This window comes from Eulemur rufifrons, chromosome 9 (genome assembly GCF_041146395.1).
Source record: "Eulemur rufifrons isolate Redbay chromosome 9, OSU_ERuf_1, whole genome shotgun sequence".
Classification (NCBI taxonomy): Eukaryota; Metazoa; Chordata; class Mammalia; order Primates; family Lemuridae; genus Eulemur; species Eulemur rufifrons.
In genome coordinates this window covers 3,736,704-3,751,684 of record NC_090991.1, presented here as the reverse complement: position 1 = coordinate 3,751,684, position 14,981 = coordinate 3,736,704, and the positions used below count along the sequence as shown (strand labels likewise).

Below are 14,981 nucleotides of genomic sequence, written 5' to 3'. Positions count from 1 at the left end.
TGTCTTCATTTGCACTGCTAGGTAACATGCATCATTTCTGAACATGATAACACATGAAAACACATGAAAAGTCTCCTTCATCTCCTCCCTAAACTGTCTTCAGCTTCATTGGACAGGTTATCCCCATGGGCAGTGTCTCCGGATTCCGGCTAGGATTCTGGCTAGCGTCTTGCTTCTTTGGCTCTTCCTCTCCCCACCCCCAGCCCCCGGGGCTGTCAGCTGCTGGTTGACTGAGTCAGCAGGGCATTGGAGAGAAGTAAGAGGCAGCTACTGTGGTGGAGTCTATGGTCCACGTTCATAAATCACAAGCTCTGGGTACAGTGAGATGTTCTGGATTCTGGCCCCCTGAGGCGGCAGAGGACACAGCATCTCTTGTTTTGGTTGGCTGTCAGACGCCTGTGGCGCCATGTCACCGCCTTGTGCTCAGGGGCAGTCACTGGAAGGCTGAGAGCAGCCCACACGTGCTTGCTGCGTGGATGGGCAGATACGATGCCTCGTACAGGGTTGTGTGGGAAGACAGAGCCCGAGGGTGAATGTTGGTGCCCCTTTCTAGAAGCCAGAGAGTTACCCTTCCCTGGAAAAAGGAAGTAAACTGAAGAGCCACTCCTCGTTAAACATTTAAATACAACATTTCAATGTTCACGGTTTGGGGATTTCAAAACCAAACTGTGCCTTGCTACTTGCACAGGTTTTATTATCCCAAGCCCGAGCTCCTGCATTGCCGCCAGCTCTGTTAAGTGGCTAATCATGCAATGAGATACTATTTCTAGGTACATTAAAGTGAAGAGCTATGCTCCATTTTCAGATGAGATAAAGAAAGCTGTAATCTATTCTGGGGTTTCTTCTTTTGCTCACTCATGGTTTGATATAAAATCGAACGATGATCATATCCATTGCATCAGTGAATATGTCCTCTAGATCATTATTATGGACTCATGGACCAGAAGTTTTATAACATGTTTATATTTAATCCATACAAGCTTGTTATTTTACTGACGAATAAACTGAGCCCAGGAGAGGTAAATGAAGGCCCAGGTCACCGAGCTCGTGGGACGATTGAGTGCTCACACTTCCACATAATGTGGATTGAATACAGCTGGGCGCCTCTCCTCATATTTAGAGACACAGACTCCACCAAAAATTTTAAAGAACACAACATCCAAGGCAGAAACCCTTCTTTGTATGTTATCTTCCACTGGAGCTGATTTACCCTCACTGGAGGGGAAGTGCAAATGTGCACCTTTCATTATTCTGAAGTTCCTGAGCATCCGTGATGAGCATGAACCTGGACCATCATCCAGGACCTGCACCTCGTCACACTAGCAGTAGGCACCGAGGAGGGTTCAGTTGCTGTCGAAGGAGCAAGAGACAGCACCTTCATCTCCATTCTTCCCACTGAGATAGTTCAGCTTTAAATGCTCAAATAATATCTTCTTCACAACATTTTAGGCCAAAACTCAGCTCAGAGATAAGAACTGTTAAGTCGCACAAGTAGCTGCACTGCTATGTGTTAAAATATTTCAGTTCAGCCAAACTCTCTTAGGTATCGACATTTTCTAATCTTCCAGAATGTATTTACTAATTCATACTTGTCTCACTGCCTTGATTCCTCTCTGAACTCGATGCCAGTGGTTAGAACTGTGCTGTGAACACCTCCATGTGAAAGCACGTGGGCCCTTCCTCGCTGATCCTTTCAAACCTCATCTCTCGCCAGGCCTAGTCTTCACCTGTCAGCTGGTCAGTTTAGGTCCCTGTTTGAATAGGAAGTTATCTTGAATTAGAAATGAGCTAAAACAACAGTGTAGTTTACAAGTCCCGAGAATGTGCTGTCCTTTGTTGTCAACCCCAGTCCAAAAGACTTGGAAGTTGGTCTGCTAAGAACCTCACTCTCTGGAGTGTTGCATTTGAAATTGCTGCAGGGTCTTTCTGCTAAAGCTAAGAACTGAAAGAGTTAGGAGCTCTACTTAGAGATCTCCTGACTCCTTTAGCATGTGACAGTTCTAAATTAACTTTGTCACGTTGTTTCCCAATTCAGGGACTATTAAGAAGCTAGTAACTAGAGAGCAAACTAGGGTAGGGTTGTTGAAGATTAGAACTAGTGAAAACTTGGGAAGTGACAACTTAACATCAAGGGAGAAGTCAGAAAAGCTAAAATAAAACCAAAGACATAATAAGGAAAGGTAGGAGGGGGAAAAGGAAAGAAAGAAGAAGAAAGGAGCCCCACTGTCACGGGATGTAAAATCGAAGAGTGTGCCTTCCGCAGGAGCTAGTTTCCACGGAGGGCAAGCGCATTTTAAGTGGAAGCCCCCACAATCTCTGCTGAGTCTCCCAAGCAGCTATTACAGGCTGAATTATCTCTGTACTGGCTTCCCTTTGGGGGCCCTGCCGTGGTCTTTACAGAGCATACACATGAGCTTTGCAGGAAAGGCAGGTTGAAAGGTGTGCGGGGCTCTGAGGTTGAGGAGCTCTCTCTGCCTCCTTGCTCTAGATGACAGTTCTGTGTGGCCAGAGGTCTCCCTGGTTTGCCACGTCATCCCTTCTCCAGTGAGCCACAAGACTCCCTGTTAAGAACTGTCTTGCCTTGATCACATACTTCCCTTAGGTTGGCTGCTTCTGGGATGCATTTCAGAGGGCGCCTTCCTCTAGTTCGGTGCTTTCTAGCCTAAGCTGCATCTCAGAATCCCCTGGGATGCTTTTTAAAAAATGCCAGTGCTCAGGCCTCATCTCTGGAGAGTCCCATTGAGCTCTGGGGCCGCTCCCTGGGTGGCTCTGATGCCCTTCCAGGGTTGGGAACCACTGGTGTAAGCATTAAGCTGCCCCTAGTCCCACTATAAAGTCTTCCAGGACATTTCCCTCACAGACAACTCATCCCATTCGTGGGCTATCGAGTCCTCTAAACCTGCTTCTCAGAGAAGGAACATCCTGATCGTGTGTCTGGATTTCGGAGCCGTTCTTATTTTCAGAACCTACAGCCATCTGTGTCTGGACGCAGTTATCCTTGCCTTAGCTCTGATGGGTTGGGTTACACTAGATGGGAAAACATCAAGGAATTTGTATAGATACAGACTTAGAAAGAAAGTTTCACATGTTTCGATTTATTTCTCTACTTAGACCCAGCAAGTGGCTCCACGCAGGGCACACAGAAGGCCCTGAGTAACTGTTGGTTGGATGATTAGATAATTGTGTTTCCTTGGAGGAACCAGACGCAGTGCAAATGTGTGGTTCCATTTGAGCAGAAAAGATAGTAAGGGGGACTTCTGAGTGAGGGTCACTTTTGAAATTTACTTTGTTTCATTCTGGTTTTTTAGACAGATCAATACAGATGTAGGCATTTAGGATAAAATAATTTGGGGGGATTAATACAAGCACAGCGCCCTTCTGTCCGGAGATTGACACGTGACTCACATCGGGCACCATATTTAGCAGCTCTAGTGGAGTGAGTCACCCTGGATGTCTCACTGCGGTGCCCAGAGCAGGGTGTGTGCTGTGGGTGGCTTTCTGGGCAGCAGGGGTCCCGGGATGCAAGAATGAAGACTGTGCCAGCAGCACAGAGAAGCCTCTGTGTGAGTCACACGTGCAGCCAGGCACTTTCAGGGGACCAGGTCTCAGCCTCTGTCCTGCCTCGTTGTGCTGAGGATGAGGAGGGGGTGAGGCAAAGGCACCGCTCCTCAACCCGACATCACGGCCTTCCCGTGACCGTCCTGGTGGTCTCGCTGACATCCCTTCCTGGCCGCTGCGCTCTGGCCTCCACCCCGGCCTCTGCGGCGCAGGTGCCTTTGCGGGCGTTTCCAAGGCACACTTTGACATCTGCTGGCTCGCGCCACTCCTTTCAACACTGCCGGCCGCTCACTGCTTGAGACTTTACTCCCTTGGCTTCCTGGACATCCCCGTGTTCCCACTGCCCGAGTGAACACACCAGGTGGTGCTGCGGGCCCCTCGCCTCGGCCTCACCCTGGGCCCATCCACCACTGTGTCCCCAGCACAGTAGCATCCTTGGTAGGCATCATGCCCGCTCCCTTTGTCTTTGCTCACTAACACCAGTGCCTCTGTGCAAAGCCCTCCTCGTGCCCCTTCCAGCCACCTGCCTGGTCCCTGCCCCTAAATCCTTCTTCTGCACTGCCGCCAGAGCGACCGTCCTGAAACACACATCGGAGCGTGTTTCTCCTTTGCTCGAGGTTCCTCAGAGGCTTCTCGTCTCAGCCGCTTTCGTGTGTGCCCTTGAAGCCTCTCTCTTTCCGGGGGCGAGCTGTCAACTTGTCACTCGAGACTCTGTGTGGCTTCTCCAGTGCCCCGGTTGGGATTCATGGCCCATCTGTGCTCTCGGGGCACCCGGCGTGTTGCTCTCCTTCTCTCGAAATTTCCGCACATGACACGGACAGTGTCTGTGGGTGTGTCTGTCTCTGGGCCTTGTCCCATTTATCTGGCGGCATCTGGAACAACATCTAGAACAGTGCCTGCATGCAGTAGGCACTCATTACACGTTGACTGAACCGGCGAGACGGAGACGATAAGGAAGTAGTGAGAATTCCCGTGGCTCCCTTTGCCTTTGGGGGCCCCCTTGCAAGGTGCTGTGCTCCAGCCACTCTCTCGGGGTTGCCGTTGCTGTTAAAGGGTCTGGCTGGAGGCCTCTTCACAAGGGCGCCAGGGAGGACTTTCAGGGAGTCGTTGCAAGCACAGCCATCGAGGGCCAGGTAGAGACTCTTGTGACCTGCAGGCCCAGCACCTTCTTGCTGTGTGGACAGGGTCCTTCCACCCCCAGCCGACCTCCACTCCCAGACTCACGCCCCTCCCAGGGGGTCCAGGTCATGGCCGAAGAGCAGATTGCTCATCTTTAGGGAAGGCGGGACGTCTGCCTGCGTGTCAGGGCCTCGCTTGCCCTCACCAGGGGGACTTTGATGACGCATCTCCACCCACTGGTTGCTGAGAAAGTGAGTCATGATCCACTTATTAGGAAGAATATTTGGCTTTGGGAGACAACTGTTGCATGACATCAACTGCCCTGGTCTGCAGACGGAGGGTACCCAGCCAAAGAATTTCATTCTTTCTGTATTTCAGGGTGCATCTATTGCTTTACACACATGGCCTTGTAGTATCATGTTCCCTAAGACACTGGTGTCCTGACAACAGTAATTATAAGTGCGCATGCTCTCTCCGGCTTTGTAGGTATCCAAATGTATTGCTTATGGCAGTCAAGCTTAGAGTCGTTCATTTCTGAGCCTCTGCTAGGGCGAAAGCCATACACGTAAGCCATTTGGTCAGTCACTGCGCCTGTGTGTCCTGCCTCTCTCTGTCCCTCTTGGTCAAGGACGAGCCTGATGTTTTCTCTTTGCCAGTGAGATCAGGCTATAGCTGGTCCAGTCAGCTACGGGGCGGTTTTCCCTCCAGCGCTGGCCAGACACCCCGATGGCAAGCCCGCCCGCACGATAAGCACCGTCCTGCCCTGTTGGCACTCTCCTAACACCTCGCGCTCTGCCACGCCATATTTCCCGTTTTGTAGCCCTGCCCTCGCTGGGCAGGTCAGACAGAACTCGAGAGACAACTTCAGTATGTCTGAAAGACGAGAATTAGCACTTTGTGGAGGTGAGCCGTGGAGCAGCAGGGCAAGATAATGGAGGGTCCCAGACCCCATGGCAAGTAAAATATGTCCCCAGCACCTCGAACTGCTGTTCTCCTCAGACAACAATTCACCGGCTGTCCCCGACAGGGACATCTTTGCTGCCTCCTGAGCCTTGTGTAGGCGGCAGGTCCTGGATCCCATCCCACTGTAGTTCCAGGACTATTGTGTGGCTCTGTCGACAGGGGCCAGTCGAGTGGGAGTTTTCTCCTCTGAGTGCAGAAGGACAGTCTTATCCGGGTGACATAGTCCCACTTCTGCACTTTGTTCAAACAAAGTTGCAGTGTCCAGTAAAATAGCAGCCCAAATAGCAGCGTAGGTTAGATGTAGGTGGTCCAGGGGGCATTCGGAGCTTTGGAACCACATGAATCCCACACGGCATGCTGGGTTTATAATAGAGTCCCTCACAGCTTCTCAAAGACCTTGTTTTCAGGAGGGAACAGGCTGGGCTTTGTGCAGCTCCAGGCTGGGGTGCTGACATCACCAGACCCCTCCCTGCCGGGGGACGCTGACTGTCACATGGGCTCGAGCCACCAGTTTGAGCTTGGCTGCCCCACAAGGCCCGAGGTGGAGGCCTTTCTTCTCTCACAACCCAAAGGACTGCATCGGTGGCCCAGGAAGGGTGGCCTGACCTGCCTGTGCATCTGATGCCCTTGGGTCCCTGTTTGGTCCTCAGACCTCACCCTGGGGACACCCAGTGAAATGGAGTTTGTCCTCGACAGTCTTGCTCCTCTGAAGCCATGCTTCCCCCTCACCTGTCTCCGTCCTCCTCGTTTCCCCGTCACCTCCTTGTCCCCTTCCGCACGTTCCTCCGTCTGCCCAGCAGTGCCCACGGGCATGGCATGTTCCGTCTCTTACGTGGCAGCCCTGCCGGGGGTACCGGAGCTCTGTGGTCGGCATGGAGACCAGTGCTCTTGCTGTGGCCCGACCCTAGGAACGGTGAAGTGCATTTCACTCTTGCTGGTTGGGGTAATGCCACCACTCATTTGTAGAGTGGTTCAGGGGTTTCCAGGGCTCCCACACCCTACCACTCTGGGAAAGAGACAGGCTGGTGTGTCTTGCAACCCGAATGCTTGCTGGTCACCTCATGTGGCCTGGGGAGTGGTGACAGTTCAAGAAAGAAAAATGGGGCGGGAAATGTGAAAAGAGCCTCAGAGATTATGGCCTGGACGGCCAAGATTGGAAGTGGAGAGCAAGTTGCTCCTATACTTTCAAGCCGCCCCTCTCAATTCTGGATCTGGGAGCAGATTCCTTCCAGAGTTAGAAAGATGCTTCTTGCGCAGTGTTGTCAGCGGTGGGGGTGGCGGGGGGGCGGGGGTGTGCCCCACCCTGAACTCTCTCTCAGCCCGCTTGTCCCTCTCCTTCCCCAGGTCTGTGCGTGATGAGCGCGGCGGCCATCTACACGGTCAGGCACCCAGAATGGCATCTCAACTCTGACTACTCCTACGGCTTTGCCTACATCCTGGCTTGGGTGGCCTTCCCCCTGGCCCTGCTCAGCGGCGTCGTCTACGTGATCTTGCGGAAACGCGAATGAGGCGCCCAGACGGTCAGTCTGAGGCTCTGAGCGTACACAGGGAAGCGAGGAAGGAAACCAGAAAACAGAAAAAAAGAGCTAGCCAAAAAACCCAAACTCAAACCAAACCAAACAGAAAGCAGTTGTGGGGGGGTTGCTGTTGACTGAAGATGTATATAATATCTACGGTTTATAAAACCTATTTATAACACTTTTTACATATATGTACATAGTATTGTTTGCTTTTTCTGTTGACCATCAGCCTCGTGTTGAACCTTAAAGAAGTAGCTAAGGAACTTTACATCCTAACAGTATAATCACGCTCAGTATTTTTGTGTTTATTCGTTTTGCCCACAAACAAAAGAACTCCGTCTTGCCCCTCCCCTTTCATTTGAAAGAAGATACCTCCCTCCCAGGCCACCTCATTTAGAAAGCCAAAGTGTGGGTACACCCCGCATGGCCAAAAGCCGTGTTGTTGTGGGTGGCCCCGTGCATCCAGCAGAAGCACCCGCTGCCTAAAGCTCCGTGTGAAGCCTTTCGCATGCACGGACAAAATGCCCAAACTGGAGCCCTCGGCAAAAACACGGCTGTGGCTTTGGAGTACTTGCCCTTGCAGGTGGGGTATCTCGGTCACGCGTCTAAATGAGAAATCGGTGACAACAAATCTGTGAAATGGTGCTATGGATTTACCATTCCTTATTATCACTAATCATCTAAACAACTCACTGGAAACTCAATTAACAATTTACAGCATAAAATAGAATGGAGACCTGAATAATTCCGTGTAATATAAATGGTTTATAACCGCTTTTGTACCTAGCTAGGCTGCTATTATTACCATAACGAGTAAATCATAAAGCCTTCTTCACTCCTGCATTTTTTTCTTACGGTCAGAGCATCAGGACAAGTGTCTAGACCCCTTGGGACTGTGAGTTCCCAGAGCTCGGCTGGATCTAGGCTGTTCTGTGCCTCCAAGGACTGTCTGGCAATGACTCGTATTGGCCACCAACTGTAGATGTATATACGGTGCCCTTCTGATGCTAAGACTCCAGACCTTTGTTTTTGCTTTGCTTTTTCTGATTTTATACCAATTGTGTGGACTAAGACGCATTAAAATAAACATCAGAGTAACTTACTGATTTCTCTTGGGTTTTTGTAGGGACCTGGGCATGGGTACAGGGTGTGTGCCAGGGTCAGGTGGAGAGCTCCAGTGGAAAGCAAAGTGGAGTTGGTGATTTGGGTTGCAGGATGGTGCCAAGGGACTAGAATCATAGCTGTTTTGCAGGCTACAGGGAACGCATGACACCTTCAGACGTCTGTGCAAACGTCTGCTAACTGGAGAGAGTTGGGAATTGCAGCCGAAACAGAAGCTGTGGGTGGACTGGAAGGGACTGGAATGTTCACTCTGCTCAGCCCTCCCTCGTGCTTTGTTCTCTAACGACCCGCATGGGAAGCACGGATGCATGTCATGAGCTGCCCTGATACACCAGGAATGTTGGCATGAGCAGCACAGAGCCCTAACCTTGAGGTATGACATGATGAAAGGTCTGAATGATGGGGACTTGAGGCCAGACTTTCAGATAAAACATTAGTTGGCACCAAGCGAGGTCCTAACACCATCCCAAGGGAGGGGAAGGGCTGACCTTGCCATCTGGCTCTAGGTTTCTGGGCTGTGTCTCATGCATACGTATTTTTACTCATCGACCTTTTGTGCCTCTGCAATATATCAAGCTAATGATGCACTTGATATTCTTCAATATTTATTGTGTACCTATTTTGAACTGGGCACCAAAGATCAAGAAAGAATGACAATTCTTAACATCGAAAGGTCACATTGTAGTAACAGATACAAGCAAATCAGTGACTATAATAGAGTTAAGAGCATAGAAGTTAAGCAGCCTGCGTTTGAACCTACTCTCTGCAACTTACCAGCTGTAGGGGGCTGGGAGGGTTACTTAAACTCTAAGATTCAGTTTTCTCATCTGTAAGACGGGGATGCCAACATCAAGGTTACAGGGTTGCAGGGATTAAAAGGAAGTGATACAGGTAAAATGCTTAGCGTAGTGAGTGCTACCTAGAAAGCACTCTGTGAATTAGAATGGTTTTCACAAATGTTATGATAGGAGTGTATTTAAAGGAGCACGGAAGAAGGAAATATTGATTATTATGGGGTGTTCTCAGTATCAAGCTGCACATTGGAATCTCACATGCAGGGAGGGGCTCACGCTGGAGATTCAGATTCTGTGAGTCCATGTTGAGAGGTTTAAAGAACGCTTCTGGGGACGATAGCATGTAACTAAGGATGGAACCTCTGAGATGGTCCAGGAGTTCTCAGACCAACGTGCTAACGATCACCTAGACACACCTGGGAATCCTGTAGGATGTGGATTATGGTCCAGTAGGTCTGGGTGGGGTGAGATTCTGCATTTCCAGCGAGTGCCTGGGTGGCGCTGGGGCTGCTGGTCCGTGGCCCATGCATTGAGTAGCAAGGGCCCAGCTGGAAGCCAGCTTCAGGCACCTCACGTTCTTCTGTCTTTGGGCATCCGTGACAGACGGGCTTCTCCTTTCCAAGGTCTTCAGTAGTGACCCACTATTCTGCTTTTGACTAAGATAGTTTTAAGGTGGCACAGGTGGCCATATGAGACTAAGTGATTAAGAAAACTAAGAATTTTATTTCACAAGATTGTACTTTGAAAGCATCTGTTTTAATTTCATAGGCTGTCTTTTATAACATTTCATCAAAAATTAACATGGATAAGAACAGAGAATAAAACCAGAAATGGTCCCCAGATCTTCCTACCCAGGTAACCTTGTTGGCATTTTAAAAAAAGTAAAATATATCCAAGTTTATAACATCCTGACCGTTTTTAGAGGGAAAAATAAAACCTGAAAGTTTCTTTCCCACCTACCCATAATGTCTTGCCAAAGGTAACTATAAAGCATAGTTTTTTATAATTTCTTCCAGGAAAAAAAATGCCCACATATATACATCTATTTATGTATTTAAAAAATTTGTACAAAGGTGTTCAGACTACTCACTTGGTTCTGTACATTTTTTTCACTCAATGATAAAAACTGGAGATCATTCTATATTAGCATATACCTCATTCTTTTTAATGAGCACTGTTTCTTTCTTCCAAAATTTTGCGTAGTATTTTAGTGTGTTGCTGTACAAACCTTTATGTACCAGCCTCCATTGATAGGCTGGCATTTGATTGATAGGCATTTGATTGTGTCCCTATTTTTATTATAACCCAAAATGTTTCAGTGGACATCCTTATACATGAATATTAGTGAATTTTTAAAGTGTGTCCAAGTGTTAAATTCCTGGTAAGAATGTTGCCAAGACAAAGGGCAGGCATATTTTTAAAAATCTGATAGGTATTACCAGCTTAGTCTCCAGAAAAATTATGCCAGTTCCAGTTGACAGTTGAGCCCTACTTTCAACATGTAACTCATGGATTCCACCAAGAACAGAGAAGCGTTAAAATAAAACACTTGAGTAGAAACAGCTTATCTGCTACCAGTTTCTTTGGACATGGTTGTTACTAATCTCCCACCCACGGTCCAGTTTCACTGCCTTGGGAAACTGTCTGCCTGGAGACCTGCAATGATAGAAGGGACAATATACTGATCCTATAGAAACAACAAGAAAACAACAACTGTAAGAGAATACTACGGATAATTGTATGCCAACAAATTAGATACCTTAGTTAAAATGGACAAATTCTTTAGAAAGACCCAATTACTGAAACTGACTCAAGAAGAAATAGATAATTTAAATAGATCTATAATCAGTGAAGAGATTGAAGTAGTAATAAAAATAAATCACCTACAAATAAAAAAAGCCCAGGCCCAGATGACTTCACTAATGAATTCTACCAAATATTTAAAAGAGAATTAATACCAATTCCTAACAAACTCCTCCAAAAAAATAGAAAAAGAAGGAACGCTTCCCAACTCTTTCTATGAGGCTGGTATTACCCTGATATCAAAACCAAAGCCATCACAAGAAATAAAAACTACAGACCAATATCTCTTACAAATATGGACTCAAAAATTCTTAACAAAATACTAGCAAACCAATTCCAGCTTCATATAAGAAGCATTATTCACCGTGAACAGCGGGATTTATCCTAGGAATACAAGTTGGTTAAACATCTGAAAATCAACTAATGTAAAACATCGTATCAACAAAATAAAAGACAAAAATCACATGATCATCTCAATAGACTCAGAAAAGGCATTTGACAAAATCCAACATCCTTTCACTATAGAAACACTCAACAAACTAGTAATAAAAGGGAACTTCCTCAACCTGATAAAAGGCAACTATGAAAAATCCGTACCTAATATAGTTATTAGTGAAATTCTAGATGCTTCCTCTCTAAGATCAGGAATAAGATAAGGATGTCTGCTCTCACCACCTCTATGTAACATTATACAGGGGGTTCTAGCCAGTGTATTTAGGCAATTAAAAAAATATATGAGGCATTCAGATGAGAAAAGAACTTTAAAACTATCCCTATTCACAGATAACCTGACCTTGTATATAGAAAATCCTAAGGAATCCACTAAAAAACTATTAGAACTAATAAACAAATTCAGCAAGGTATCAGGATACAGTGCTAATATAAAAATAAATTGTATTTCTATATTTGTAATGAAAAATTTAAAAATGAAATAAAGGTAACAAATCTATTTAGCATCCAAAAAGATAAAATACTTAGGAATAAATTTAACTAAATAAGTGTAAAGCTTATATTGTGAAAATCATAAAATATTGTTGAAAGACATTAAAGAAGATCTAAACACCCAAAAAAAGCATCCCATGTTCATGGATCAGAAGGTTTAACATTATTAAGATGTCACTGCTCCCAAATTGTTCTACAGATTCAGTGCAATTCCCATCAGAATCCCAGCTGACTTCTGTATAGAAATTGACAAGCTGACTCTAAAATTCAAATGGAATCACAAGGGACCCAGAATAATTTAAAAAATCTTGAAAAAGAAGAACGAAGTAGCAAGACGCAAATGTCTTGATTTTAAAACTTTCTACACAACAATGGTAATCAAGACAGTATGTTATTGTCACAGCAACATATTTATAAGTGAAATAGGGCTGGGAGTCCAGAAATAAACTCACATATCTTGACCAACTGATTTTTGACAGGCATGCCAAGACCATCCAATGGGAAAGAATAGTCTTTTCAGCAAATGGTATTGGGACAACTGAATATCCATTTGCAAAAGAATGCAGTTTGACTCTTACCTAACACCATATACAAAAAGTGACTCAAAATGGAACAAAGACTTAAATGTAAGAGTTAAAACTATAAAAATCTGAGAAGAAAGCTTGTAGGAAAATCTTTATGACCTTGCATTTGGCAAAGGATTCTTAAATATAATACCAAAAGGATGAGCCACAAAAGAAGTAGATAAATTGAATTTCAACAAAATTAAAAATTGTTGTGTTTCAAAGGACACTATAAAAAAAGTGAAGGCCAGGCACAGTGGCTCACGCCTGTAATCCTAGCACTCTGGGAGGCTGAAGGGGGAGGATCCCTTGAAGTCAGGAGTTTGAGACCAGCCTGAGTAAGACCTTGTCTCTACTAAAAATAGAAAAAAATTAGCCAGGCAACTAGAAATAGAAATAAAAAAATTAGCTGGGCATGGTGGTGTGCCGGTAGTCCCAGCTACTCCAGAGGCTGAGGCAGGAGAATGGCTTGAGCCCAGGAGTTTGAAGTTGCTGTGAGCTAGGCTGACTCCACAGCACTCTCGCCTAGACAACAGAGTGAGACTCTATCTCAAAAAAAAAAAAAAACAAAAACAACAACAACAACAAAAAACAAAAACAAAGTGACAAGACAACCTACTACACAAGAGAAAATATTTGCAAATAATATATCTGATAAGGGCCTTGTATCCAGAACATATAATAAACTCTTAACACTTTAACAAAAACACAAAGAACCCAATCAAAAATGGGCAAAGGACTTGAAAAGACATTTATCCAAAGAAAATACACAAATGACTGGTAAGCACATGAAAAGATGCTTCATGTAATTAATCATCAGGGAAATGCAAATCAAAACCATGAGATACCACTTCATACCCACTAGGTTAGCTAGAATCAGAAAGTCTGATAATAACACATGTTGGTGAGGACATGGAGAAACTGGAACTCTCCTACACTGCTGTTGGGAATGTGAATGGTGCAACTGCTTCTGAAGACTTTCTGACAGCTTCTCAAAGGATTAAACATAGAGTTACCATATGACCCAGCAGTTCCTCTCCTAGATATATACCCAAGAGAAATGGACACATATGTCCACACAAAAACTTGTACACAGATGTTTATAGCAGCATTACTCAAAATAGCCAAAAGGTGGAAACAACCTTTGGGCACGGCATTGCTTTGGGCATTGCTGCAGCATTACCTTACTGAATCAGGAAGTCTCAAAACAAAGTTTCTAATTGCCCTGATCAAAACAAGATGAAGACAGGGCAAGTTCCTACTGGTTAGAACCAAGATGGTGGAGGAACCCAGCCCTGCCATGAATACTCCCCCCCTTGTTTAGCCCGTTGCTTAAACAGAAAGACAACAGGAACCAGGGGGCTGGTTCTCTTCTGCAGGGAGAACTTGCCTCTGTTCTGTTTGTGGAGTAAACTTTAGCTTTCTATAGTTTCTGAATAAATCTCGCTTTCCCTTTATTTTGTTGGCTCGTTCCTGAATTCTTCCTTATGTGAAGCCAAGGACTAACTTGAAATCCAAGTGGCTCCTGGCATTGGGAGCCACTTTCCTGCATCATCTTGAGCCCATCAACTGATGAACAGATAAACGCTACTTGATGCCTGGAACGATGCTAGGACGTTACAATAATAATGTATAATTTGTCCCTAGAAAAGAATGAAGTACTGATTCATGCTACAACATGGATGAACCTTGAAAACTTCATGCTAAGTGAAAGAAGCCAGTCACAAAAGACCACATTTGATTCCATTTATATGAAATACCCAGAACAGAGAAATCTATAGAGACAGAAAGTAGGGTAGTGTCATTTAGGGCTGGACAGTGAGGATGGGAGGTGAGGTTGTAACAGCTAAATGGTACGATGTTTCCTTTTGAGATGATGAAAATGTTCTAAAATTGACTGTGGTGATGGCTGCACGTCTTTCCACAAATGTGAATATACTAAAACCTGATGCATCGTATACTTTAAATGAGTCAATTGTATGGTATGAGAATTATATCTCAATAAACCTGTTAAAAAAGAAGAGACAGCTGTCTGCTCCAGATGTTCCTAATTCTCTTATTAAGTCTTTTCTTTCAGTTTAAAAAGTAAGACACCTTTTATTTTTGTGGTTTGGGTTATTTTCTCTAAAGGGATAAGATTTTTATTCCTTCTGAGCAGTATAAAGCGAAACAGGATATTGGAGATGAACAGTTAACATATTTCTTCGCTAACAGAATCTTGGGTTTTCCCAGGGGATTATTTCAATGACATTTATTTTCCATCCTTGAGCACTTCTGAGAAATATTTCAATCTTAGGAATTTACAGAAATGGAGTTTTGATTAGAAACTACCCTCTTAGCAGCTGCTTTCTGCTCTGCTTCCAGACTCTGAGAACGTCTTGTTTACAAAGTGGCAAGTGCACTGGGGGAAATAGCTGCTCACTCAAGGTGCCAGGCTTGCTTGCTGGCATTCGCCTCTTCTTTCCAGGATCGTGTGCTCCACCTATGCAGCCCCGAACTCCGATTTTGTCTCCCTAACTCTTTTAGGTGCTGAACACTGTGCTTGGCTTTTCTGCCCTTAGCATCTTCTTTCTGGACAACTTCTCAAGCTCTTGGTC

General features: G+C 45.5%; 1 protein-coding gene across 5 annotated transcripts in view; it reads left to right on the top strand.

Annotated features, from left to right (window-relative positions):
* PMP22 (peripheral myelin protein 22) overlaps positions 1-8,260 on the top strand; it is a 31,337-nt gene extending 23,077 nt beyond the window's left edge. For all 5 annotated transcript variants that reach the window (XM_069483201.1, XM_069483197.1, XM_069483196.1 and 2 more), the window contains one exon: positions 6,985-8,260. In XM_069483201.1, the coding sequence (XP_069339302.1) occupies positions 6,985-7,148 (164 nt within the window). In that variant the 3' untranslated portion in view covers positions 7,149-8,260. The remainder of the gene's footprint in view (positions 1-6,984) is intronic.
* Positions 8,261-14,981: the final 6,721 nt, after the last annotated feature.